This window comes from Zalophus californianus, chromosome 15 (genome assembly GCF_009762305.2).
Source record: "Zalophus californianus isolate mZalCal1 chromosome 15, mZalCal1.pri.v2, whole genome shotgun sequence".
Lineage (NCBI taxonomy): Eukaryota > Metazoa > Chordata > Mammalia > Carnivora > Otariidae > Zalophus > Zalophus californianus.
The window spans coordinates 8,074,058-8,101,779 of record NC_045609.1 but is presented as its reverse complement, the minus strand read 5'-3'; the positions used below and the strand labels follow the sequence as shown (position 1 = coordinate 8,101,779).

Genomic DNA, 27,722 nt, shown 5'->3' with positions numbered 1-27,722 from the left:
GAGCTGGAGGACCCGCAGGAAGGAAGCTTCAGGGCCCAGGGTGGACCTAAGCCAGATTTTGAGTGGCTAGGATCATGAGGTGTCCCCAGTAATGATGAACAGGATCTTCCAACGGGCTATTTTATTATTTATTATCTTCTTCTTTATTATAATTTCTTGCTTTTCTGTTCCTGAGGCTGCATAAAAGTAGATTTGTTTTTAAATTAAGTTTTCTGAAAGTTGAAATGTGTGGGAAGTGCTTGGTCCCAAGGAGACTTAGTGATCCAGTTATATTTTCTTATCTTTTGGTTTACAGTCCCTGATTCATTCTCTTCAACAGGTACTTATTAAATCCCTGGTATGTGCTGAGTACTCTACTGCATATGCGATACGGTATTCACAGAAACAAAACAGGCATAGTTCCTTCCCTGTGGGCTCACAGATTAATAGGGAAGAAAATATTAATCAAATAACTACTCAAGTAATTACCAAAATATTTTGGTGATAAAGAAGAAAAGTGCAATGAGAGGACATTCTCGATTGTATTTCTCCTAATTCCAGTTCTTAATGAAGGTAACTGATCCACCAACGAGGGCTAGGATTTCTTTCACAGACCCCTTTTTCAGGTTTAAGAGGGAATCTTAATTTCTTTAATAGGGGAATATGGCTCTTCTCGCTATTTCTAGAATTGTTAACGCCTTCACTAAAGTGTATTCCTGCTCCAGGAAGGTCGTGAGCTTTAGATTCGGGTGGATATAGTTTTATATCATGGAGTGACATCTCTGAATTTGTTTCCTTGTTTGTGAAATTAATTGATACTATGTATATCAAGTACTTATTATAGTCTTGGCATATAGTAGCTGCTTAATGAAAGACAGCTGGGATTCCTGGTATTGATTGTAGCAGTAGGGTTTTGTACCCAGGGGCGGGCATCGATCCCAAGGTCCAAGGTGCCAGAAGGAGAGGAATTTCTACAGAATGAGAAAGGGAACCCCTAGAAGAGAGACTTCACTGTTTAATTCGCCTGAATGGATTCAGCGTGTGACTCTTCTGTTTCTCCTCGTTCATACTGGAAATCCTGATTATGTGAACATGACTTCGCTTTTGGAACAGGTGCTGATGTCTACTTCAGACACTGTGTGACCCAGATCAACCTGCGAAATGACAAGTGGGAAGTCTCCAAGGACGAAGGTCCCCCCGAGCTGTTTGACATTGTTGTCCTCACGATGCCAGTTCCTCAGATTCTGCAGCTTCAAGGTGACGTCGCAAACTGTGAGTCCCGGCCTGCGCCGTCCACCTGAGAGCGGGGCTCCTCTCATGGGGGGTTCACTGTGAGTCCCGGCCTGCGCCGTCCACCTGAGAGCGGGGCTCCTCTCATGGGGGGTTCACTGTGGGCCCCAGCCTGCGCCGTCCACCTGAGAGCGGGGCTCCTCTCATGGGGGGTTCACTGTGGGCCCTGGACTGCGCCGGGGGTTCAGTTATACTGAATTCAGTATAAGTCTCTTAGCAAACGGTGTATTAAGGATTCTATTGATTTGCGTCTTTTAAAAACTGATACTATGGCCTTGTTCGTGATATTAGTCTAGGTCAAACTGCAACCCATGAAATTTTTTTTAACCAGTAAAAACTTGAACATTTTTCTTACTGCCCTTGCCTTTAAGAAATAAATGTTTTTGAGGGACATGCAGTTGCTTGGCCTAAGAGAAGCGCAGTCTCTTGGTGGCCATTCTGGAGATAAGAAGATTTTTATGATACAAGAATTAATTACATCGGGCGCCTGGGTGGCTCAGTCGGTTAAGCATCTGCCTTCGGCTCAGGTCATGATCTCAGGGTCCTGGGATCGAGTCCCACATCGGGCTCCCTGCTCAGCGGAAATCCTCCCTCTGCCCCTCCCCCTGCTTGTGCTCTCTCTCATTCACTCACTCTCTCAAATAATTAAATAAAATCTTAAAAAGAAAAGTAAAGAATTGATTACATCAACCCCTGGCAGACCTCATCTTGGATTGCTCTCGAGTGTGAATCTCATGTTCTTGCCTGGGCTTGGGACTTGTTGGAGCACCTTTTACCTGGCTTCTCCCCCTCCTTTTTTAATTTTAATTTAATTTTAATTTTTTTTAGATTTTATTTACTTGGAGAGAGAGAGAGAAAGAGAGAGTGAGTGGGAGGGAGAGGGAGAGACAATCTGAAGTAGACTACATGCTGAGTGCAGAGCCTGACATGGGGCTTGATCTCATGACCTTGAGATCATGACCTGATTCGAAACCAAGAGTTGGACGCTCAGTTGACTGGACCACCCAGGTGCCCCCTCCCACTCCTTTTTTTTTTTTTTACAAACAGCTTTGAGATATAATTCACAGACCATGCAGTTCATCTATTTAAAGTGTACATTTCCATGGTATTGGGTATACTTACCTATATATGCAGTCGTCACCACAGTCAACTTAGGAACATTTTCATCACCTTGAAAAGAAACCCCATATCCTAAAGCATTCGACTCCATCCCTCTATCTCTATCTCTGTCCTGGCCCTAAGCAAACAATAATCTACTTTGTGTCTCGATAGATTTCCCTATTTCCTGGATTCTTTTTTTTTTTTTTTAAGATTTTATTTATTTATTTGACAGAGAGACACAGCAAGAGAGGGAACACAAGCAGGGGGAGTGGGAGAGGGAGAGGCAGGCTTCCCGCGGAGCAGGGAGCCTGATGCGGGGCTCGATCCCAGGACCCCGGGATCATGACCTGAGCCGAAGGCAGACGCTTAACGACTGAGCCACCCAGGCGCCCCCCTATTTCCTGGATTCTTAAGAAAAGCTGTTCTTTGGCTCTGCTTTGCCTCACTGACTTTTCCCTGTCTCCCATCATGTCTGGCTGAGCCTGACACCGCAAAGTCATTGACTTCTAGAAAATACTTAGCTTGCCTTGAAGGGGTTCCTTTTGCTCCCTTCCTTGAGCTCTTGCTTCAGAGAGATCATATATTCCTTTACTGTTTTCAGGTCATTGCCTCAGTGTTTGTTGGACTAATCTGCTGCCGGCCAAATTTTTCTGAAATGTATTTTTCATCAGCTCATTTGTTAGTTCTGTTACGTTCTGTTGTCCTCCTTATTTTGTCTGCATCTGTCCCTCTCTGATTGTTACCCATCTTTCCACGGCTCTATTTCTGTCGACTTCACGAAGAATAGTGTTGTCAGGAAAGGCCAGACATTTCAGTAAAAGTAGGTTGCTAGTGATCATAACGATTGGATGCTACTGATCATTAATATAATAATATTTTTATTAACATGGAAAGATTCCACAGTATTTTTAAACTAGAAAAGTGTGTAGATGCATCTGTTTCTTTTCCATCTACCAAAAATAGTTTGACAGAAACATATTGTTATTGCTTGAAGATGATTTTCATTTTCTTCCTTAAAATTTTTTGAATAGTCATAACTTTAAAAAAAAATAGGGAGAGTTTACTTTGACTATAAAAAATGGTACTGTTGATACCATTTAAAAAAATATACCGCGCTGAAAAGGAAATAGAACTTTTCTCCTTTTCCTTTTTATTGGAGGTGTATAGTGGGATATGTAGGCTCTTTATGACGAAAACATTTACGAGGGACACCTGGGTGGCTCAGACAGTTAAACGTCTGCCTTTGACTCAGGTCATGGTCCCAGGGTGCTGGGATCGAGCCCCACGTTGGGCCTCTGCTCAGCAGGGAGCCTGCTTCCCCTCTCCCCAACCCCTCCCCTCACTCATGCTCTCTCTCTCAAATAAATAAATAAAATCTTAAAAAAAAATAAAACGTTTACAAACGATTGACTTGGTACGCTTTACTGAGCGTAGGGTCTTTGGGTTTTGTATTGGCTCAAATCAGAATTGGACCCCATGCAAATAAGTCTGTGTTTAGTTCATTGTTATGAAAGAAGCCACCCTGGCCGTAAAGGGTTAAAACAAAATGTCCAACAATAACCCTCTACCACCTATGGGTCTAAAACAAAGGGATGATTTATTTATTTATTTATTTGAGAGGGGGGAGAGAGAGTGCAAGCGGAGGGGCAGAGGGAGAGGGAGAGGATCTCAAGCAGACTCCCCACTCAGCCCTGAGCCCGATGGGCTGAGATCCTGACCTGAGCCGAAATCAAGAGTCAGACACTCAACCAACTGAGCCACCCAGGCGCCCCTAAAACAAAGGGATTAAAAACATCTGCTTTCTCTTTAAACTGTAAATCTCAACACTGAGCTCAGTATGAGGATTGTTAATGTCTTCTTGTCTGTGTTTTCCGGAGAGACTTAGATACGGGCTTGTTTGATTATGACCGGGTTACGTCGTAGGTCCCTCGAGGAAGACCTCCATCTACAAAGCCGCGTGCTGCCACCTCGTGGAGCCTCTGTGTATTGCAGTTCCCCTCAATTTTTAAACTAGAGTGGACTCTGAAGGTGAGGCAATAGAATATACATAAAACTGTGACTCTAAGTCACAAAACCCCAGTGTCACAGGGAAATAAACTTAGGCCCACGATAACTGACTAACCTACCCAGGAGTGCCTAGCTAGTCAGTGACAGGCCTTGCCTTCCTACAAACTGTGAGCAGCCCCAAGCCTTTGCTTTCTTTGCATTTCCTTCTCATTCCGCCCCGCTTCTAAATCAGGTCTGCCCTCTTGGATCAGGACAAATACCATCTCTTATGTGAAAGACTTCCCTGTTGATTACACGTGGTCTGGATTTTTCCCTACCCAGTGCTCTCTCCTTATTTTGCTTTTTACAGAAGACACGGAACTACTTTTTTTTTTTTTGATAATTACTTATTTATTACATTATTCCAGGTGGGACCCATGTAGACCACCTCTTATAATTCGTGATTCACCTCCCGGCTCTATAACTGTGCTGCTCTGTATGCATTAATATCACAGGATTATCTCCCTTAATCCTCACAACGATCCTAAGACATTATTATTATGATGATTATTTCCATTCTTGGTATTTCCATGCTCGGATGTGAACCTGTTGGTGAGACTCCAGAGCCCATACTCTTAACTGCTTACACCCGGTTATCCTGGACGTACTTCACCTTAGACCGCCTGTTGCTAATGATTTCCTGTAGGGATGAGTTCCCGTAGTGTCCTGCGCACTCCCGATCACCGTGTTTTCTGAACGTGCCTGATGAAGATTGCTGATGAAAAAAATTTAAGGGGCACCTGGGTGGCTCAGCCCGTTAAGCGGCTGCCTTCGGCTCAGGTCATGATCTTGAGGTCCTGGGATCGAGCCCCACATCCGGCTCCCTGCTCAGCGGAGAGCCTGTTTCTCCCTCTCCATCTGCCTGCCACTCTGCCTACTTGTGCTCTCTCTCTCTGTCAAATAAATAAATAAAGTAAAAAAAAAATTTAAGGGGTGCTTCTGAGAAGATTTTGATTCCTAGGGTTTGGGTAGGGCCCAGGAATCTGCATCTGTAATCAGCACCCCTCCTGGTTACATCTGGGATTCTGTCTTATTTAACACTCATCGGAGTTCATTGTGACTCCTGTTTTTCAGTGTCTTCACGGAGCCATAAAAATTCACGAGGAAAGGGGTCCCGTGGCCACTCTGTCCCCACCCAGCATCAAATACCATGTGACACACGGATGCACACACCATTGGCTGAAGGAACAGCATCTGTTTTAATCCCCAACTTGATTATAAGCTCCTTGTGGTCAGATGACCTTGGAATCCACTGGTTTTGGCTTGGTTCCCCGTTTGGCTGCTGGGGTAAAAGGGTGACGCTTGGGTAGACCAGGGAGTTTCAAGACTGGAAGGGACCTCGGGGCTCATTGCTTCTTCCACACTGACTTTATTATTATTTTTTTTTAAAGATTTTTTATTTATTTATTTGACAGAGAGAGACAGCGAGAGAGGGAACACAAGCAGGGGGAGTGGGAGAGGGAGGAGCAGGCTCCCCGCCGAGCAGGGAGCCCAGTGCAGGGCTCGATCCCAGGACCCTGGGATCATGACCTGAGCCGAAGGCAGACGCTCAATGACTGAGCCACCCAGGCGCCCCCACACTGACTTTAGAGATGAGGACTTTCAGATGTGATCTGCCTTCTACATGATCACACAATTTCGTGGGGACCACACAGGAGAAAGTGTGGCTGAGGAAAAGGCACCTTTCAAATATCCTTATTGTCTTGATTTCATGTTTCCTACACATTTATTTATTATTCATTTATTTATTTTAAAATATTTATTTGGGGGGGGAGGGGCAGAGGGAGAAGGAGAGAGAGAATCCAAAGTAGGCCTCATGCTCAGCACAGAACCCCCGAAGGGCTCGGTCCCACGACAGCAAGATCATGACCTGAGCCAAAACCAAGAGTCAGACAGTTAACCGGTTGAGCCCCCCGGGCGCCCCCATGTTTCCTACACATTTAAATAGAACTCTTCATTGGGCTGTAATGGGGCATCTGGGTCTGAATCCACATACGGGGATTCCCTGCCCGAGTTGTCAGCTCCTCCGCTAGGAGCGAAGCAGAGGCAGTGGAGAGACTGCGGGGTGAACAGTGTAGAATAAAGTGGGTGGGACGTGGTGAGTGACTCTCAGGCACGAGAAGCATGGAAGGTTCCGCTGCGCGTGCCGTGCTGCCTCCCACATGCCTAGATGGAAGGAACGTGTACCTTAAAGGTCTCCTGATGGATATGTTTCCTTAATGGTTTGGTATGCTGTCTCCCATCCTTAACACCAGAATGGTCGTTTATTTTTTTGAGATAGAAAGGAACGAACGAACGAACCAGGTCAGGTACTGGCACCTCGGGGAGCACCCCCCTTCCTCCCTTGTATGCTAGGGAGCACTCCCTCCTGCTCCCACCAGATGACTGCCCGGAGGTGAGAACCGTGTTCATCTGAGCAGAAACATGGTAAGATACCCCCAGGGGGGGAAACATGCTAGTCCTTCCCTGCCTTGACCCCACGAAACACTGCTAATTTTAGACCAGAGACCTCAAGCTGCCTGACGTTACAAGAGGTGAATGAATGAGAGCAAAAGGTCTACACGGAACCCATCAGAAGGGTCCCTAAGAGGAAGCCGAGGGAGAGGCAGGGACAGTCGTACAGTTAGTCTCCGTCCTTCAGGAATCCCGGTCTACTCCGGGCCCCTGGAATGAACCATACATTCTTCGTGCATTTGCTCCTAAAGCTCCCCTTGCCTGGAATACTGGGACACGTGCTCTGGTCTCCATCCTTCGGGACCCAGCCCCGGGCCCGTGAGTTCCCGGGCTTCTCTGACAGCTCTGTTCTTCAGGGGAAGTGTCTCAGGACTTCTCCAGCACTGCTTCTTTATACTCATTTAGCTCTTGGCATCGGCTCTCCTGCCGAGGACAGTTAAGAGCACTGACGGAGGGAGCCAGAGTTTGTAACCGAGCCGTGCCACTCACAGTCTGAGTGATTTGGGGCAAGCTACTTAACCTCCCTGAGCTCTTGTGTACAAAATGAGGATAACAAACATGATCTACACGTGGGATCATAGTGAAGACTCAGTGAGACACTCTGAGTACAGACCTTGTCAGGGCACTGAACCCATAGTAAGCACATTGCTGTTATTAATACTCTTGGTGACTTCTTAATGTCTGTGACGTCTTTACCACTAGGGAAAAGGCCTGGGTGTCTGTTTAAGGGGTGGAATGCTTGGTGTTGGGGATTAGGGCAGCCAGACAAATCCCGTGTATCAGTAAGGGTATTGGAAACACAGTGGGGATCATTGCTTTGCCCTTACGCAAAACAACGGCATCTTTGTATCCAGAACACTGTGTGGTCAACTTGCGTTAGAATCTACAACACTGCGGTGCAAGGGATGTTTGTTTCTTTGTTCCTCTAAGTTTACAAATTACCCTCTCCACCTACCTGATAGAAAACCCTCCCTCGTCATCATTAGGGCTTCTTCTCTTCCCTTTGGGGTCACGTGGGAATTCCAGGCTTCTGTAGTGCCAGGAAACGGGGGAGGCATGGCGCTGAGTGCGTAAGATTGCCAGCATTATTGGTGTTCCTCTCCTGTGTAGGCTTGGGCCCAGCCTGGTCCTCTGACATCAGTCAGCCTGGAAGGACTCAGGGATGCCTCATGGGACAGCCCTGCACTGACCCGGAGGCTCTGCAGACCCAGAGGCATGCTCCTCGCACATTCTGCGGCAAGTTGCCTCCTGGGCAGGGACGCTAGTGGGAGCCAGGTCTCTACCTGGACAGGAACCCCCCCCACCCCCCGCCAAAGCCCTGCCCCTTAGACATTTGATGTCCAGCCCCTACCTTTCTATTTTCAGGGATCCACCACCTTGGTCCACCTTACAATCCTGCAAGAGAAAGACACTTTACTTCCTTCTGACTGCATGTGGGGTGAGGTTGGGGGTCATCCCAACCTTAAGAAACACACCACTGAGCATCTCTTCCCTAGATTGGAGGGTGGGGAAGGGAGAGTTGGTTTTCCCTAAATAACTCATCTTGGTAAATTCTTTAATTTCTGGTTGCTATATGATAGCAAAGATGTAATAAAACTACAGAAGATCTCAAGAAGGCAAATTGTAATAACTGAAGGATCACATGTATATATGAATATAGCCTAAAAGAAGTGAAAACTTCTTTATGGAGAAATGTAAGGCTCCACAGCTCTACAATGGCAATAGTTTTAGGTATGTGTAGACATATAGGTGTATATTCAATTATAAATTAGGAGAACATAGAATTGCTGTTAAAATTCTAGAATACAACTACCAAACGTGGAACAGCAACTTTGAAGCCTTAAAGTAGATAATTTCAGATTAAGGATATGCACTTTAATTCACTGTAGAGAAGTTTGCCCTCTGACAAAATATTATTTGTTTGACTGAGTCTAAAGGAAATGCTTACTTTGCTTATATTTTAAAAATTATGACTTGTGGGGCGCCTGGGTGGCTCAGTTGGTTGAGCAACTGCCTTCAGCTCAGGTCATGATCCTGGAGTCCCAGGATCGAGTCCCGCATTGGGCTCCCCGCTGTCAGCGGGGAGGCTGCTTCTCCCTCTGACCCTCCCCCCTCTCGTGCTCCCTCTCTCTATCTCATTCTCTCTCTCAAATAAATAAATAAAATCTTTAATAAAAAAAAAATTATGACTTGTTCACCCGAAATGTAATCGTTAAAAAATTTCAGTAAATTCACAGATGCAGGGTTTTTTGATGAACTATTAAAGATCTTGGGGGTCCATTTCTAACTTTGTAAAGATGCCCTAGTGAATATCCACTTCCTCAGTGGGTGTCTATGTACCATTCCTCCCCTTTCCCCACACTGGTGTCCTAGCAAGCAAGCAAGCAAAACTCTTCATGCTGTCCTGCGTTTTCTTCTCCTGTCCAGCCTCTGCCTAGACAGTCTGGCTTCAGATACCCTTACCGGTGCCCTTCGGGTATATGGAATTGCTCAGGATATATTTTTAATATATCTCTTAATACACCTAATATTTCTGTTCTTTGGATTTACCTTGATGTGTTAAACCGGTTTGATGGACATGTAGGAGGTTTCCAGTTTTACAAAGTGTTGCTCGCAGAATGCTCATGAAGTGTTGATAAGTGCAAATCTGAAACAAAGATTTTCTCCACTAAATTCCTTTCCTCATGGAAACAGTTAATTTTAACATAGAGTAAGGCCCTCTTGATGGTTTTTGTTCTAAGTTTTCTTCGCTCATCTATGTTTTATTTCTGTGTGCTTTAGAATCTGGTTTCATTAAAAAACTCCTGTTGGAATACTGATTTGAATTACATTGAACTTAAGCATTAATTTAGGCAGGAAGGACACTGTTACAATAGTGCATCTTCCTATCCAAAAGAACACAAAAAAACAGCAAAAACAAAACAGTTCTCTAGGAATTTTCATGTCCTTCAGTAAAATTTTGTAGCTTTTCAGATCTTATATATTTATTATTAGGATGATTATCTGTGGAGAATGTGAATAATATCACTTTTGTTTTATGTTTACTTAGGTTTTTTCAGAGAAAACCACCTAGTTGTTTTTAAATCCACAATGAGAGGGCTGTGTCTTTTGATAGTGGAGTTAAACCCTTTTATGTTTATTGGGGTAAATAGTGTGTTGCTTTTATCTTTTCCACTGATGTCTGTTATTTATTTTACTTGGTTTTTTTGCCCACTTTTTTTCCATTTTCTTCTTTTCACCAACTTTATCAAGTGTCCTTTTTCGCTTTCTTACACTGTTTATTTATAGGATCTACAGTGCTTCGTCATTCCATGAACGCCTATCTTTTTATCCTTTACAAACATGTTTAAACCTGTATCATCTCCCCCCTGTTCCTTACTGCCTTATTCCACAAATAATTTTGGAATGCCTGCTGTATTAGATGTTGTCGGGTAAAGTAAAAAATTAAGGAGCGGAGCAAGATGGCGGAGGAGTAGGAGGCCTGGATTTCGTCTGGTCTCAGGAATTCAGCTGAATGGGGATCAAACCATTCTGAACACCTACGAACTCAACAGGAGATCGAACAGGAGAGTAGCAACAACTCTCTGAACAGAGAAGCGACCACTTTCTGGAAGGTAGGGCGTGCAGAGAAGTGAATCCGAGGCGATATTCGGGAGGATAGACGGCGGGGGAGGGGCCTCCGTCGGCCGCTTCTGGCAAGTGCTAGAGCCGCGGAGCACAAAATCGGACCTTCTAGAAGTCGGCTCCGCAGAGGGACGTCGCTCCAGTGGCTAAGCGGGGGGTGGAACCCTTACGGGACAGTGTGGTCCCAGGACCCTCGGGGACACAGAAACACCGGGGGTGCCTGAGTGCGGCAGAGCTCCCAGGGATCGGAGCAGGGAAGCCGGCTGCAGAGACAGAGCCGAGGCGCGGGCTCTCAGCTCGGGGTGGCCATAAACTGTGATCCGCGGCCCAGTCGGGCCACTGCTCCTCCAGCAGGGACCCAACAGGCGGCAGAGCCGGGGAGACTCCCCTCCCTCCCCGGGGAGGAGCGGCGCGGGAGCGCACCGCAGGGATCTGCTGGGTTTGGAGACTCCACACGGGGTCGGGTGCCAGAGATAGAAACACTCGGTCACAGGCCGGGTGAGCACGGAGTGCGGCCGGAGACCGGGGACACGGGAGTGACTGCTTTTCTCTGGGGGCGCACTGAGGAGCGGGGCCCCGAGTTCTCAGCTCCTCCGGGCGGAGATTGGGAGGCCACCATTTTCGCCCTCATCCTCCAAAGCTGTACCGAGAGCTTGCAGGGAACAAAAGCTCCTGAGAGCAAACCCGAGCAGGTTGCTTAGCCCGGACCGACAAGGGCGGGGCAATTCCGCCTCCGGCAAACACATTTGGGAACCACGGCAACAGGCCCCTCCCCCAGAAGATCAGCAGGAACAGCCAGCGAGCCAAGACCAAGTTTACCGATCGAGGAGAACGGGAGAACTCCAGCGCTAGGGGAATACTGCACATAGAATTCATGGCTTTTTTTACCATGATTCATGAGTTTTTCAAAGTTAATTTTTTTAACTGTTTTTTTTAATTTCTCTTTTTCCCTTTTTCAACCCACATCTTACCAATCCCTTTTTTTAAAAAAACATTTTTTATTTTTCATTTTTAGAGTCATATTTTATCCCTTCATAGTAGTTACCCTTATTTTTGGCATATATATATAAATTGTTCTCTCTTTAAAATTTTGAGATACAATTTCTTCTAACAGATCAAAATATACCCTAAATCACTAGTGTATGGCTTTGTTCTAGTCTCCTGCCTGATTACATTCTCTCCCTTTTTTTTTTAATCTTCTTTCTTTTTTCAAACAACTTTCGTATCAATTCGTTTCATAAAATCTTTTATAATTTTCGTCTTTACAGTCATCTTCCATCCCTTCATTGTATCAACCCTTATTTTGTACATATATAAGTCTTTCTTCCTTTAAAATTTTAGGAAGCACTTTTTTCTAACAGACCAAAATACACCCAAAATCTAGTGTGCGGAACTGATCTATGCACTAGCCTGATCATATTTGATCATATTCGGTTTTTTTTTTGTATTCTGTTTTTGTTTTTAATATTTTTCTCTTTCTTTTTTCTTTCTTTCCCTTTCTTTTCCCTTGGTTTCAGGTCTTTTCTGATTTGTATAGAGTATATTTGTTGGGGACGTTGTTAACCTGTTAGCATTTTGTTCTCTCAATCATCCATTCTCCTCTGGACAAAATGACAAGACGAAAAAAATCACCTCAGCAAAAAGAACAAGAGATAGTACCGTCAGCCAGGGACCTACTCAATACGGAAATTAGTACGATGTCGGACCTAGAGTTCAGAATCATGACTTTAAAGATACTAGCTGGGCTTGAAAAAAAGGTGGAAGTTATTAGAGAAACCCTTTCTGGAGAAATAAAAGAACTAAAATCTTAACCAAGTCAAAATCAAAAAGGCTATTCATGAGGTGCAATCAAAAATGGGGGCACTAACTGCTAGGATAAATGAGGCAGAAGAGAGAATCAGCGATATAGAAGACCAAATGATGGAAAATAAAGAGGCTGAGAAAAAGAGAGAGAAACAACTACAGGATCACGAGGGCAGAATTCGAGAAATAAGGGATACGATAAGACGAAACAACATTAGAATAATTGCGATCCCAGAAGAAGAAGAAAGAGAGAGAGGGGCAGAAGGCATACTGGAGCAAATAATAGTAGAGAACTTCCCTAATGTGAGGAAGGAAACAGGCATCAAAATCGTGGAGGCACAGAGAACCCCTCTCAAAATCAATACAAATTGGTCAACACCCCGACATCTAATAGTAAAACTTACGAGTCTCAGAGACAAAGAGAAAATCCTGAAAGCAGCTCGGGAGAAGAGATATGTAACCTACAATGGTAGAAACATTAGATTGGCAACAGACCTATCCACAGAGACCTGGCAGGCCAGAAAGGACTGGCATGATATCTTCAGAGCACTAAACGAGAAAAATAAGCAGCCAAGAATACTATATCCAGCTAGGCTCTCATTGAAAATTGAAGGAGAGATAAAAAGCTTCCAGGACAAACAAAAACTAAAGGAATTTGCAAACACGAAACCAGCCCTCCGAGAAATATTGAAAGGGTCCTCTAAGCAAAGAGAGAGCCTAAAAGCAGCACAGATCAGAAAGGAACAGAGACAATATACAGTCACAGTCACCCTACAGGCAATACAATGGCACTAAATTCATACCTTTCAATAGTTACCCTGAATGTAAATGGGCTCAATGCCCCAATCAAAAGACACAGGCTATCAGATTGGATTAAAAAACAAGACCCATCGATATGCTGTCTGCAAGAGACTCATTTTAGACCAAAAGACACCCCCAGATGGAAAGTGAGGGGGTGGAAAACCATTTACCATGCTAATGGACACCTAAAGAAAGCTGCGGTGGCAATCCTTATATCAGACAAATGAGATTTTAAACCAAAGACTGTAATAAGAGATGAGGACGGACACTATATCCTACTTAAAGGGTTTATCCAACAAGAAGATCTAACAATTGTAAATGTCTATGCTCCAAACATGGGAGCAGCCGATTATATAAGGCAATTAATAACAAAAGCGAAGAAATACATTGACAGCAATACAATAATAGTGGGGGACTTTAACACCCCCCTGACTGAAATGGACAGATCATCTAAGCAAAAGATCAACAAGGAAATAAAGACTTTAAATGACACACTGGACCAAATGGACTTCACAGACATACTCAGAACATTCCATCCCAAAGCAATGGAATACAGATTCTTCTCTAGTGCCCATGGAACATTCTCCAGAATTGATCACATCCTAGGTCACAAATCAGGTCTCAACCGGTACCAAAAGATTGGGATTATTCCCTGCTTATTTTCAGACCACAATGCTTTGAAACTAGAACTCAATCACAAGAGGAAAGTTGGAAAGAACTCAGATACATGGAGGCTAAAGAGCATCCTACTAAGGAATGAATGGGTCAACCAGGAAATTAAAGAAGAATGAAAAAAATTCATGGAAACCAATGAAAATGAAAACACAACTATTGAAAATCTGTGGGATACAGCAAAGGCAGTCCTGAGAGGAAAGTATACAGCAATACAAGCCTTTCTCAAGAAACAAGAAAGGTCGCAAATACACAACCTAACCCTACACCTAAAGGAGCTGGAGAAAGAACAGCAAAGAAAGCCTAAACCCCGCAGGAGAAGAGAAATAATAAAGATCAGAGCAGAAATCAATGAACTAGAAACCAAAAGAACCGTAGAACAGATCAACGAAACTACGAGCTGGTTCTTTGAAAGAATTAACAAGATTGATAAAGCCCTGGCCAGACTGATCAAAAAGAAAAGAGAAAGGATCCAAATCAACAAAATCATGAATGAAAGAGGAGAGATCACAACTAACACCAAAGACATACAAACAATTATAAGAACATAGTATGAGCAATTCTATGCCAGCAAATTAGATAACCTGGAAGAAATGGGTGCATTCCTAGAGATGGATCAACTACCAAAACTGAACCAGGAAGAAATAGAAAACCTGAACAGACCTATAACCACTAAGGAAATTGAAGCAGTCATCAAAAATCTCCCAAGAAACAAAAGCCCAGGGCCAGATGGCTTCCCAGGGGAATTCTGTCAGACATTTAAAGAAGAATTAATACCTATTCTCCTGAAGCTGTTCCAAAAAATAGAAATGGAAGGAAAACTTCCAAACTCATTTTATGAGGCCACCATTACCTTGATTCCAAAACCAGACAGAGACCCCATCAAAAAGGAGAACTACAGACCAATATCCTTGATGAACATGGATGCAAAATTTCTCACCAAAATACTAGCCAATAGGGTCCAACAGTACATTAAAAGGATTATTCACCATGACCAAGTGGGATTTATCCCTGGGCTGCAAGGCTGGTTCAACGTCTGCAAATCACTCAACGTGATACAATACATTAACAAAAGAAAGAACAAGAATCCTATGATCCTCTCAATAGATGCAGAAAAAGCATTTGACAAAGTACAGAATCCTTTCTTGATGAAAACTCTTCAGAGTATAGGGATAGAGGGTACCTACCTCAATATCATAAAAGCCATCTATGAAAAACCTACAGCCAATATCATTCTCAATGGGGAAAAGCTGAGAGCTTTTTCCCTAAGGTCAGGAACGCGGCAGCGGTGTCCACTCTCACCACTGCTATTCAACATAGTATTAGAAGTCCTAGCCACAGCAATCAGACAACAAAAAGAAATCAAAGGCATCCAAATCGGCAAAGAGGAAGTCAAACTCTCACTCTTTGCAGATGATATGATACTGTATGTGTAAAACCCAAAAGACTCCACCCCAAAACTGCTAGAACTCATACAGGAATTCAGTAAAAGTAGCAGAATATAAAATCAATGCACAGAAATCAGTGGCATTCCTATACACCAACAACAAGACAGAAGAGACACAAATCAAGGAGTCGATCCCATTTACAATTGCACCCAAAACCATAAGATACCTAGGAATAAATTTAACCAAAGAGGCAAAGGATCTGTACTCAAAAAACTATAAAATACTCATGAAAGAAATTGAAGAAGACACAAAGAAATGGAAAAACGTTCCATGCTCATGGGTTGGAAGAACAAACATTGTGAAGATGTCAAGGCTGCCTAGAGCAATCTACACGTTCAATGCAATCCCCATCAAAATACCATCCACTTTTTTCAAGGAAATGGAACAAATAATCCTAAAATTTGTATGGAACCAGAAGAGACCCCGAATACCCAGAGGAATCTTGAAAAAGAAAAGCAAAGCTGGCGGCATCACGATTCTGGACTTCCAGCTCTATTACAAAGCTGTCATCATCAAGACAGTATGGTCCTGGCACAAAAACAGGCACATCGATCAATGGAACAGAATTGAGGGCCCAGAAATCGACCCTCAACTCTATGGTCAACTCATCTTTGACAAAGCAGGAAAGAACGTCCAATGGAAAAAAGACAGTCTCTTCAACAAATGGTGTTGGGAAAATTGGACAGCCACATGCAGAAGAATGAAACGGGACCATTTCCTTACACCACACACAACAATAGACTCCAAGTGGTTCAAAGACCTAAACGTGAGACAGGAGTCCATCAAAATCCTAAAGGAGAACACAGGCAGCAACCTCTTCTACCTCAGCCACAGCAACTTCTTCCTAGAAACATCACCAAAGGCAAGGGAAGCCAGGGCAAAAATGAACTATTGGGATTTCATCAAGATAAAAAGCTTTTGCACAGCAAAAGAAACAGTCCACAAAACCAAAAGACAGCCGACAGAATGGGAGAAAATATTTGCAAATGACATATCAGATAAAGGGCTAGTATCCAAAATCTATAAAGAACTTATCCAACTCAACACCCAAAGAACAAATAATCCAATCAAGAAATGGGCAGAAGACATGAACAGACATTTTTCCAAAGAAGACATCCAAATGGCCAACAGACACATGAAAAAGTGCTCAACATTGCTCGGCATCAGGGAAATCCAAATCAAAACCTCCCTGAGATACCACCTCACACCAGTCAGAAGGGCTAAAATGAACAAGTCAGGAAACGACAGGTTTTGGCGGGGATGTGGAGAAAGGGGAACCCTCCTACACTGTTGGTGGGAATGCAAGCTGGTGCAGCCACTCTGGAAAACAGTATGGAGGTTCCTCAAACAGTTGAAAATAGAGCTACCATACGATCCAGCAATTGCACTACTGGGTATTTACCACAAAGATACAAATGTAGGGATCCGAAGGGGTACGTGCACCCCAATGTTTATAGCAGCAATGTCCACAATAGCTAAACTGTGGAAAGAGCCAAGATGTCCATCGACAGATGAATGGATAAAGAAGAGGTGGTATATATACACAATGGAATATTATGCAGCCATCAAAAGGAATGAGATCTTGCCATTTGCAACGACGTGGATGGAACTGGAGGGTGTTATGCTGAGTGAAATAAGTCAATCAGAGAAAGACATGTATCATATGACCTCACTGATATGAGGAATTCTTAATCTCAGGAAACAAACTGAGGTTTGCTGGAGTGGTGGGGGGTGGGAGGGAAGGGGTGGCTGGGTAAGAGACTTTGGGGAGGGTATGTGCTATGGTGAGCGCTGTGAATTGTGCAAGACTGATGAATCACGGATCTGTACTTCTGAAACAAGTAATGCAACATAAGAAAAAAGAAAAAGAAGAAGATAGCAGGAGGGGAAGAATGAAGGGGAGTAAGTCAGAGGGGGAGACGAACCATGAGAGACGATGGACTCTGAGAAATAAACTGAGGGTTCTAGAGGGGAGAGGGGTGGGGGGATGGGTTAGCCTGGTGATGGGTATTAAGGAGGGCACGTTCCGCGTGGAGCACTGGGTGTTATGCACAAACAGTGAATCATGGAACACTACATCAAGAACTAATGATGTAATGTATGGTGATTAACATAACAATAAAAATTTTTTTTAAAAAAGTAAAAAAATTAAGTAGTCTTTCCCTTCTCCCAAAATATTTTTTTATCACTTTAAATGACAAAGCTGATCAGTAATCTTGCCACAAATGAAACAATCAGAGTTTGAACAAATAATTCATTCCCTGCACTGTCCGCCCTTCCTGCTCCCCAGAGGTAATTGATATTAGTGGTGTGGTGAGTGTCCCGGGGTGCCTTCTAAATGTATTGTTTTGAAATTGGCTCTTTAAATTGACATTTCTTCAGGGGCATCTGACTCTTGATTTCAGCTCAGGTCATGATCCGGGGTCCTGAGATTGAGCCCCATGTTGGGCTCCGTGCTCAGCAGGGAGTCTGCTTGAGATTCTCTCTCTTCCTCTGCCCCTCCGGACCCACCCATGTGCGTGTGCACACGTGCGCGCTCTCTCAAAATAAATCAATAAAATCTTTTTAAAAATTTGGTATTTCCACAGATAAACACATCTTATTTATTTCTATTTAATGGCTGCATAATCTTATACAGTTTGGAAGTCCTAGAATTTAATTTTTCATTCCGTGTTGTATATTGATGGACATTCATGTGGTTTCCAGGTTTTTTCTGTTTATTCCTGTTTATTGCTCTATTGAGTGATAAAGTGCCAAAATTGGAATTTTGGGCTCAAAAGATCTGTACATTTTAACAGATATTGCCATATTACTTTCTAAAAATTTTATAATGATGGGCATTCTTAAATGTTTGAGAATGCCTGCTTTTCTATATACTCGTTAGCAGTGGTTGTTTTTAATGTTTTATTCATCTTTTAAGATTTCTGCCATAGTGTTAAGTGAAAACAGGTACATTATTCTTGTTTTAATTTGCATTTCCCTTGAAATTGCATTTCCCTTGAAAATGAGATTGAGCCTCTTTTTATGTTTATTGGTCGTTTAGATTCCCCTCTTGTGAATATCCTGGTCATCTCTTATGTTTTTCTAGTGGGCTATTTGTCTCTTAGGAGCATTTCATATATAAAAGATATTAATGTTTTTCATGTGGTATCACAGATATTTCCCAGACTATCATTTATTTGTCTTTTGCTTTTTTAAAATGTCATTTGCCATAATAATTTCTTAAGATTTTTTTATTTAGTTAAGCATGTTTATCTTGCATGGATGCTGGATTTCCTGACTTGCTTATTATTTCCCTCACTCTGAAGTCCTGTAAATATTCTAAATTGTATTTTAATACTTTTAATTCTCATGCTTTACATTTAAATCTTTATCTGTCATATGTGTTTTATAAAGTATGAGATAGGGCGCCTGGGTGGCTCAGTTGGTTGAGCGACTGCCTTCGGCTCAGGTCATGATCCTGGAGTCCCGGGATCGAGTCCCGCATCGGGCTCCCTGCTCGGCGGGGAGTCTGCTTCTCCCCTGACCCTCCCCTCTCTCATGCTCTCTCTCTATCTCATTCTCTCTCTCAAATAAATAAAGAAAATCTTAAAAAATAAAAAAATAAAGTATGAGATAGAGGTTGGGCTTTGTGGGGCTTCCCCCCCGCATGGAAATACCGATTTTATCAACATCATAAGATTTATTTTTCCCACTACATTGAAATGCCTTATTTGCCATATGTTAAGTTCCATATATACTTACATTTGTTTCTGGATATCTGTGTTGTTCCGTTTATTTATTCCTGTGCCAATGCCAACACTATTTGATTTATAGTCACTTTGTGGTTGGTATGTGTGGGGTGTAAGCATGAGAAAGCTTGATTGTCCCCTGGAATGGCCCTCAAACTCTCCTGTGTGAACTTCATGTCTTTCCACAGAGGAAGGGCCTGAATGGCGTCTTGGTCATTTGGGACAACTTTCTAGTCACCCTTGGCTGTTGGAATAGTCCCATGCTGGTTTTTAAGGCTCAGTCATGGTTATTTTAGTCTCGATTCAGAGCTCATTGGCTCCATCCCTAATGCCAAGTAGGCCTGTCTGGTACCAAGGGCTGGTGGCAGAGTGGATTTGGGTTCTGATTTTGAATATCCACCCACTCCTTCCTTTAGACTCTCCCGTGACTGGCTGCTTGGTGCTGGTAGGCAGGCGGCCTTGGCTTCCCTGGAGTTCGTTCCTGTTGTCTGACTCTTGGTGATGGGTCTACACGTAGACAAGGTGGGGTGTGTTTTCTTGGCCCAGAGGGCAGGTTTCAGCTTCATACCAAACCTTCCCAGGGCTGTTTTCCCGGGGCTAGAGCAGCGATGTCTCTCCCAGGCAGCTCCACCGGCTGAGCTTCGCCTGAGCCCCTGTGGGGTCTGCCCTTCAGCAAGTACCTGGTTAGAAAACAGGGCCCCTCCTTCTTGGAGCTCCCTCTCCAGGGAGTGTTTCTGGATCATTCTCTGGGGAGGCTCCCAGGATTTGGAGGAAGAGCTTCTCTCCGGGAATATTGGCATTCCCATAAAGCTGAGCTTTGGCATTTCACATCCCGTTGAATTTTCTCTTTGTATTGACTGGGCAGTGGGGCTCAGAGCAGCAAGGCCAAGTCTTACTTGGTGATTTCTCAGAACTCGCTCAGGGCAGTTGGCTAAGTCCTTTTCCTGGTGGCCTCTGGAACTTCAGCTGTCGCATCATGAGTGCTTTTTGTCCCCAGCTTCACAGAGAGCCAGGGCAATGGGGAGACCTGGCGTTGCAGTTTTAACACCTGGAAGGCAAGAATTTCCTTCCCACGCCTTTGTGAATATATCCCAATTTAATCATCACCGTGCACCCATCAGGAAAGTTGACTTGTTAGCCTCCTGTTCATCCTCCCAGCTTGAAGCAAAACTACTTCCTCAGGGGTGTCTTCCTGACCTCCGAGACCAGGCCATTTCTCCTACCAGATGTAATCCCAGTTTTCTGTGCCTCAGAGGCTTAGCACTCACTACAACTGTAATTAATTAATGACTTAATCCACTGCGTGATGTGTGTCTTTCCTGGAGGAACAGAAAGTACACGAAGACAGGAACTTTTTCCGACTTATCTATTCCTGCTTTCCTAGGATCCCCTGACCTGTGGTTGGCTCTCGGTCTCTGTTTCCTGAATGAGTGAGTGCATGAATGGCACGATCTGAGGTATGTCTTGAAGAACAGGCAGAGGGACAGGAAGGGAATGCTTTGGAGAAGAAAAAAGGTCTTAGCAAAAACCTGGAAGTAGAGGTGCTTATCTTATATTTTGGGGACTGAAAATAGACTGGCTTGGTGAGAGTGAAGGCTTTGCGGTGGGGAATTTAGGGAGATAAAGCTGGAAATGGGGACTTGGGGCAGAGTGTGGTGAGCTTCGGATGTGAACATCCATTGAACAGAAGTCCTAGTTCATCAGAAACATAGAATCTACCTTTTAAAACCTGACTGGCTACATTGAAAATAAATAAAGTTACCTAATTGGATTGGGAGGAAGAAAACATTTGCGGGACTTGGGGGAATGTCGTTCGAAAGGCTTTTCATCTTAACAGACTCACTCTCCTTAAATAGACACTTAGCACTTCAGTAAACCGAACTGTAAAAATACATAATCTCAGAACCTATCGTGTACTATAGAATAAAATGATAAATACTGCTCACCATGAACACCTTCAATCTCCTTCCTACAACTGCTAGACTCTCCCATTATCTTTGTTGGAAAAATGAGAGCCAATTCCTTTTTGCTAAAAGAGGTTGAAATTCCTCATTTTTCTCTGACATTTTGGTGAAAAGATTTTGATTAAAAGCACAGGAAACAAAGGTCCTTTATTCATCAAGTAACATGCTTCATTGCTTTTTCCAGCAGACCGTCTCCATAGGAGGGGAGATAATTCAGTTTCGAAGCGTCCTCAGATATGAACTGCTCTGTTGGGCTACCCTGCAAGCTTATGAACTGAGATCTCAATTTTGAGAAAAACCAGTTATTACTATTAAATTCCTTTTGTTTGTTACGTCTCGATCTTTGCCTTTTATATCTACCTCATCTACTTGTTTTTCTTTATTATTACCTGCAAAGTACTGGAGAGTGGGACTTGGTTCTGGTTGATGTTTCCTTCTCTTTCTTAGTGCCCAAGAGGCAACCTGAGCTAATCTTTGCTGTTCTCCAGAAACCCAGCAGGCAGCAGAAATGACAACAGTCTTGCACCCATCGTGGAGTCTAGAACCATCTGGCACCACTCCTTCTTGTGCTGATTGCCCACTCCAGGAGACAGCGAGCTTCCCTCCTTCCATACGTGTCCCTCTGGGGAATGACTTACTGAAGAGTAAGAGGGGATCTGGAAGATGATGAGAACCGGTATCGAAAGCCATTTGTCCTTATTATGTCAACCACTTCACCTTCACCGTACCATTTACTCTTCACAATTGTCTCGTGAGTATTTTACCCCCATTTTATAGTAGAGGAAAGTGAGACTCTAAGAGGTTACGTTGACCTGTCTTAGGTCACAACTGTTGTGGCGCTGTTGGGTGGCAGTCTGGAATCCAGTCTTCTCCAGGCTCTGGTGTCGGAGGCCTTGTACCTTTTGGCCCCTGTACCCAACACCGGTGTATGTGATCTCCCCACACTTACTATAAATGCATCAGTGATGTTAATATTCGGGCCCCTTTGTTCTTGGACACATGCTGTCGTTAGCTCTGTGATGTCTGAAACGAGCCCACCAGGTTGCTACTTGAACACAAGAAAAGATCCCTTCCTAAATTGGCCTTCTGATGACTGGGCGCTTCCTTCAGGACTTGGAACTCTCCTTTCCATTCAGAGTTCTTCGAGAACAGAAAGGCTTTAAAAGGAAAAGTCACAACGAGATACGGGGTGAGATGAAAGAGCAAAGAGCTGTAATTTATTGAATTGCGTCATTATCACCGACTCGGTCACCAAGTGACTTGAATGGAACCTTTTCCCTTCTGGGCTGGCAAAGGCATTTGGAAGAGAGAAGAAATTTGAGAACCGAGATTTTTAGCTTTCCAGCAGCAATCTCTGAAGATTCGGGTAAAATGTGCTACCCACAAAGAAGAAAGTATTACCGCCATCAACTACTAATTTGGAAGTAAGGAACTGTAAACATTAAGATTGAAAGAGAGGAAGGGGAAGATGGAAATGAAGGAACACCAGCATTCTGCATGTACACACTTTCTCCCAAACAAGAGCTTTTTTTTTTTTTCACAAACGGATCTCATGTAAGAAGTTTCTTGTTTGTTGGACCAGATCTACAAGACATGGCTCGAGGCCGACTGGACATTTGGATCCTCTATTATTCTTCCAAAGTGCTATTTCCAGAGTCTGACATTTTCTCATTTTGACTTGAATGTTTGTTTCTAGAAAACAATGAGGGAGATCATCTAAAAAAGCATCTCATGTTTACCGGTATAGAAGTCTCTGTTGGTTTGAGGAAACTATTTAAATGTTGGCCTCTCCTAAAACTTCTTCCATGACATAATAGCCAAGGAAAACCACTCTGGCCAAAGCAGAGTTTGCTTTCCATTTCTGTGAGTTGTTAGATTTTTTTTTTTTTTTTTTTGCATCTTATAGTTTTATTTGCCACAGGCCAATGAGATGATACTTTATTTCAGGAAGGGAAAATAAAATCCAGTTTTATTTGTTAAAAAATGGTAGTTGTAGTCTTTTATTTAGATGTTGAAATCAGGTTTATCATTGTACAGATATTTACTGAACTCTCACTATGTGGTAGAAACTGTCTGGATGCTTGGAACAGCAGTGAACTGAACAATAAAAGCCTCTGGGATCTCTTATTCCAGTGGAAAGAGACAGAATATCCTATAATATGCTGTTCCGGGGGGAGGAGGAGAAATAAAGAAATACCTAGGAGAGATGATAGTAAGTGCTGGGAAAGAAAATGAAGCAGGATAGAGAGATTAAAAGTGACAAGGGGTACTTTTGTACGCAGTGTGAGCAGCTCTGTGACAATGGGAGTTGTGAGCAGCAGAGGCCTGAAGGTGGTGAAAGTGGGAACCATGGCAGTATCTGGAGGAATATCCAAGCAGAAATGGCTGCATGTAGAAAAGCCCAAAGAATGAGCAGTCCCTCAAGGAGGCCAGTGGTAGGAGATGAGGGCCGACAGAAGCAAGGCCTGGCCGTGGAGGGCTCTGTGCTCTGATAAAGACATTGGCTTTTACTCTACAAGAGACGGAAGGCCTTCGAAGGCATGATGTGATCTGACTTAGATTAAGGAGGTGTTCTCCTGCCGTTATGTGGAAGTTAGACTGTAAGAGGACTGACCTGACCAGACGGACTGATACTATAAAAATACAGGCCAGAAATGCAGGCGGCTTGGACTAGAGCAGCATTGATGGTGTGTCCAAGGATGGTTGCAATCCAAATGTACAAGAAACCCTAGTTTTTGCATCAGTTCTGCTCCTGATATCAGATCTCAAGGGTTCAGATAGGGAGAAAAATCACACACTCACGAACGGTGCCAAGAAAGTGTTTGAAGAAAGAGGAAGTAGTCATCTATGCCAAATGCTGCCCACGGTTTCGTTTAAGAATTGGCCATTGGATTTAGGAATATGGCAGGGCAGGGGTGATGCGGACAATAGTTTCTCTGGGGTACTGGGAATGAAAAACAGATGGAAGAAAGCTTGAGAAAAAACAGGAAGAGAAGGCATTGAGATTGTAGGTTTAGACCAGTGTTTGTCATTCTTATTTTTATTATTACCTCTCTAAGGAGCTTTTTTAGACACTTTTTTCTAATTGTTGAGGAAATTCTGATATCACTGATATGTTCTGTATTTGTTCCATGTTGTATGTACACGTATTTGCTTTATGCATAAAAAGTAAGGATTTTTCACCCGACAAGAATTGGTTTTTGCCCACTGAGGGCAGTATCACCCCGATTGGGAATGGGGTGATTGTTCAGACGGTCTTTAGAGGGGCCTTTCCTTTGGTGGGGGAGGCAAGGAATTGGACTGGAGGCTAGAGAAGGAGGTTGGATTGTGCCTTCATTGTTTTATATTCTTAAGATGGGCTATGTTATAACATGTTTGTGTGCTGATGGAAAGAATTTAGTAGGAAGGGGAAACCTGATGAAGAATGAGGTCAGACAGCTCTGTAACCCCGGGTCTTCAGGAAAAGCTAGAGGACAGGGCCTTCGATGAGGGCCTGACGGGTCTCCCGATAGAGCAGGGGGCACACAGCGGCTGAGCACAGGTGAGGCTGGGATGTGGTCTTTGAAGGTGAGCCTGTGGACGTCTCCTCTGGTTGATGTGTTTGTTTTCGCGGTGGAACAAGAAGCCAGATCATCAGCTGAGATGGAGGAGGGGCAAGAGATTTCGAAGGTTTAAAGGGGGAGCAGAGGAGTAATGTCGTCATTTGGGGAGTGACCTGAGTAGAACATGGTAGGCTAGCTTAAGCAGTGCTAAAGTCAGTGGTTACCAGTTGAAGATGAGACCAGTCAATATGCTTTTCATGTTCTCCCCTAACTGCCTTAGAGATTTCAAGTATTTGAGCCAATGAATAAATGAATAAAGTGATTTAATATTGAGTTTATGCTGCATGCTACCTAAGATTTTTTTTCAGTTTAGCACTTGCATGTTTTTTTTTTTTTAAGATTTTACTTATTTTTTTATTTAGAGAGTGAATGTGAGTTGGGGGGGCGGTTGTTGAGGGAGGGGCAGAGGGAGAGAGAATCTCAAGCCGACTCCACACTGAGTGCGGAGCCCGATGCAGGGCTTGAGCTCACGACCCTGAGATCATGACCTGAGCTGAAGTCAAAGAGTCAGAAGTTTAACCGACTGAGCCATCCAGGCACACAGTACAGTACCACTTAGATGTTTTTAACTGGGATGTTTTGTGCTTGATTTGGTTAGAATTGAGGACTTCAGATAAGAACATAGAATTGCACACCTTAGTTCAGCTCTTCTGATCAAAGTAACGAAAATGAACATGGATTTTTAGTGCCTTTGTTTTGGTTGACGCTGCTGCTGAATTAGGGAAGAGGAGGTGAAAATGACCAATAGTTTTGAATCTTTATCTACATACGTTATTTTCGTTACAAAGGAAACCAGATGTCATGGTAGTTTCTTTGAGGATGTGGTAGTCATTCTGTAGAAATATCTGAAATTCTGAACTGTGCCTGTTCATTCATCCATTTATTCATTCCCCAGGGATTTTTCTCAGCTTCTCCTGTCTTATCAGGCACAAAAGGACAAAACTGAATCTAACATGATTCCTACCCTGGAGTACCTTATAGGCATCTTGACGTTGCACTGCCCTTAGAAGTGAAGTGTTTATCCTTCGCTCTAGAGGATCTAAAATTAGGCACACACCGATACACGTAAGGAGCGTGGTTCCTATGCGGCACCACACCAAATGTGCACTGATAAGGAGAGAATGTTGTGAAATTTGTAAAATAAAAAATTCACACACCTTAGTAAATTCAATCCATTATATCCAAAATCTTCCTGGTAGATTCTCTGCTCTTCCAACAGGAAACAGTATGCTCATAGAGACTGCTTTGTCATGAATACAATGGTGTGTTTCACAGAATCTTAACTAGAGAATTAGTAATTCTTAAGGTTTGTACATGTCCCTCGTTCAAGACCAGTTGGTGCTGCGAAGAGTTAACAGCCTTATAAATCCAGCCTGTGATTCATCCTTCCGTGGAGGCCAGGCCTGGCGCTCGCGGGCTGCAGGACACAGATGAACAGCAGGGGGCAGTGTTTAAATGCTGTTTGGGAAGTCGGTGCCGCAGGCCCCAGACAATTCAGAACACTTCCCAGTGATGATTGCAAATGCACCCCGGGATTATATTTTTCTTTTATATTGCTATGTGTCATGCTTTGTTTGCCAAACAGAATATAGAAAATGAATAGGCAGTTTTCTGGCACAGTTCTTAGTAGATAAATTGTCAGAATGAACTCCATTGCTTAAGAGAAGCATAAACACAGTTCAGTCACTAGATGTGGCTGTGGGGAATTTGGGTTTGGCCAAAGAGATATTTTCTTTGAAAATTTTGTGAGACCGCGGTTCTCTTTGTTTTCATAATAATTCCACTCCACCCCCCCAAAAGAGCAAGCTATCAGATTACTGAGGTTCCACTTGTATGCATGTGGCTGCACATATCTGACAAGATTGTGAATTTATTTTGCCATGACTTGTAAGTTATAGATATTATTTGAATAAAAGGAAAATAAGCTGGGGCGCCTGGCTGGTTCGGTCTGTGGAGTGAGCGACTCTGGATCTCGGGGTTGTGGGTTCGAGCCCCATGTTGGGCATAGAGATTACTTAAAAAAAAAAAAGAAAGAAAGAAAGAAAACTAAGCTTTTGATTCACTTTTACAACTTTCATGGAGAATTATTTCCATATAGCACATACAACAGAGTGTATTTAAGCCATCCCCCAAATGCAGATGTGTGTGTATGTTCGTGTGTGTGTGTGTGTGTGTGTGTGTGTGTGTGTGTGTGTGTGTGCAGGCACAAGTGTGGATGCTCTTCATTGTCCTTTACATTTTAGGGTAACGCCACTCTTGGTGATTGAAATCTTTACGTGATAATATACCGGTGGAAAAGCTCTGTGAACATAGTAGTCATTATCAGGCAGTAGGTAGATGAAGGTATTCTTAGTCTGTAACTGCTGTCCTTCGTGGATGTGTTCAGCAGTCCTCCACCTTTTCTATTTACTCTTCGTTGCAAAGACTTTGCGTTGAGAGGATGCGATTCCTTATTGCCCACATCGCCGGTCGCATTCTAGTTCATTACAGTCCCACGTACATCTACTGAGCACTCACTGTAATCCAGGAATTGTCCCGGACTCTGAGTTCACATGGGCTGCGGAGCCCTCACCCCGGTTCTTCAGGAGCTCGGAGTGGGAATATTGGTCTCTGTTGGACTTCCCTTCCAGTCCTTCTGAAATGTGTTGTTTTGTGTGTAGCTGAGCTGTGGGCAACGTCTGGTCGTTTTCTCTGCCTTTCTTCCCCGCCTTGGTTCTGCTGCTTTGTAGCTGGGTGACCTTGGGCACACGACTGAACCTCCCCGAATCCCCGATTTCTCTTCTGTACGGTTGAGATGACAGTTCCAATCCCACCGGGGCATTCATCTAGGAAGAGTAAATGAGATCGTGTATTAAAGCACCGTGTACGCCGCTGGTGCCTGATCAGGGGTCAGTGGAAGAAGCTCTGTTGCCTTTTCTCTTGTGTTGGGCATGTGGCTGGCGCTGATGGCCACAAAGGTTTCATCCCCTTTCCTTCCCTCACTGCTGATCCATTCTTCAAGCAAGTGGCTAGTTGGGAACTTAGAAGCAGAGTGCCTCGCAGTGGCTGGCTCCACTTCATGAGCCCCTTTTATGGGCCAGATATTTTACATGACTGTAATCCTTGAAACGACCTGGTGTTGTTATTACCCACACCATTCGGGGGAAGACTCGGAAGATAAGAATCGCTGTCTACAGCTGAGGCACTACCTACTGGAAGAACCAAAGT

General features: G+C 43.6%; 1 protein-coding gene across 7 annotated transcripts in view; it reads left to right on the top strand.

Moving 5' to 3' along the window:
* RNLS (renalase, FAD dependent amine oxidase) overlaps positions 1-27,722 on the top strand; it is a 268,904-nt gene that overhangs the window by 7,664 nt on the left and 233,518 nt on the right. For all 7 annotated transcript variants that reach the window (XM_027595340.2, XM_027595351.2, XM_027595366.2 and 4 more), the window contains exon 4: positions 1,093-1,251. In XM_027595340.2, coding sequence (XP_027451141.2) covers positions 1,093-1,251 — 159 coding nt within the window. The remainder of the gene's footprint in view (positions 1-1,092; positions 1,252-27,722) is intronic.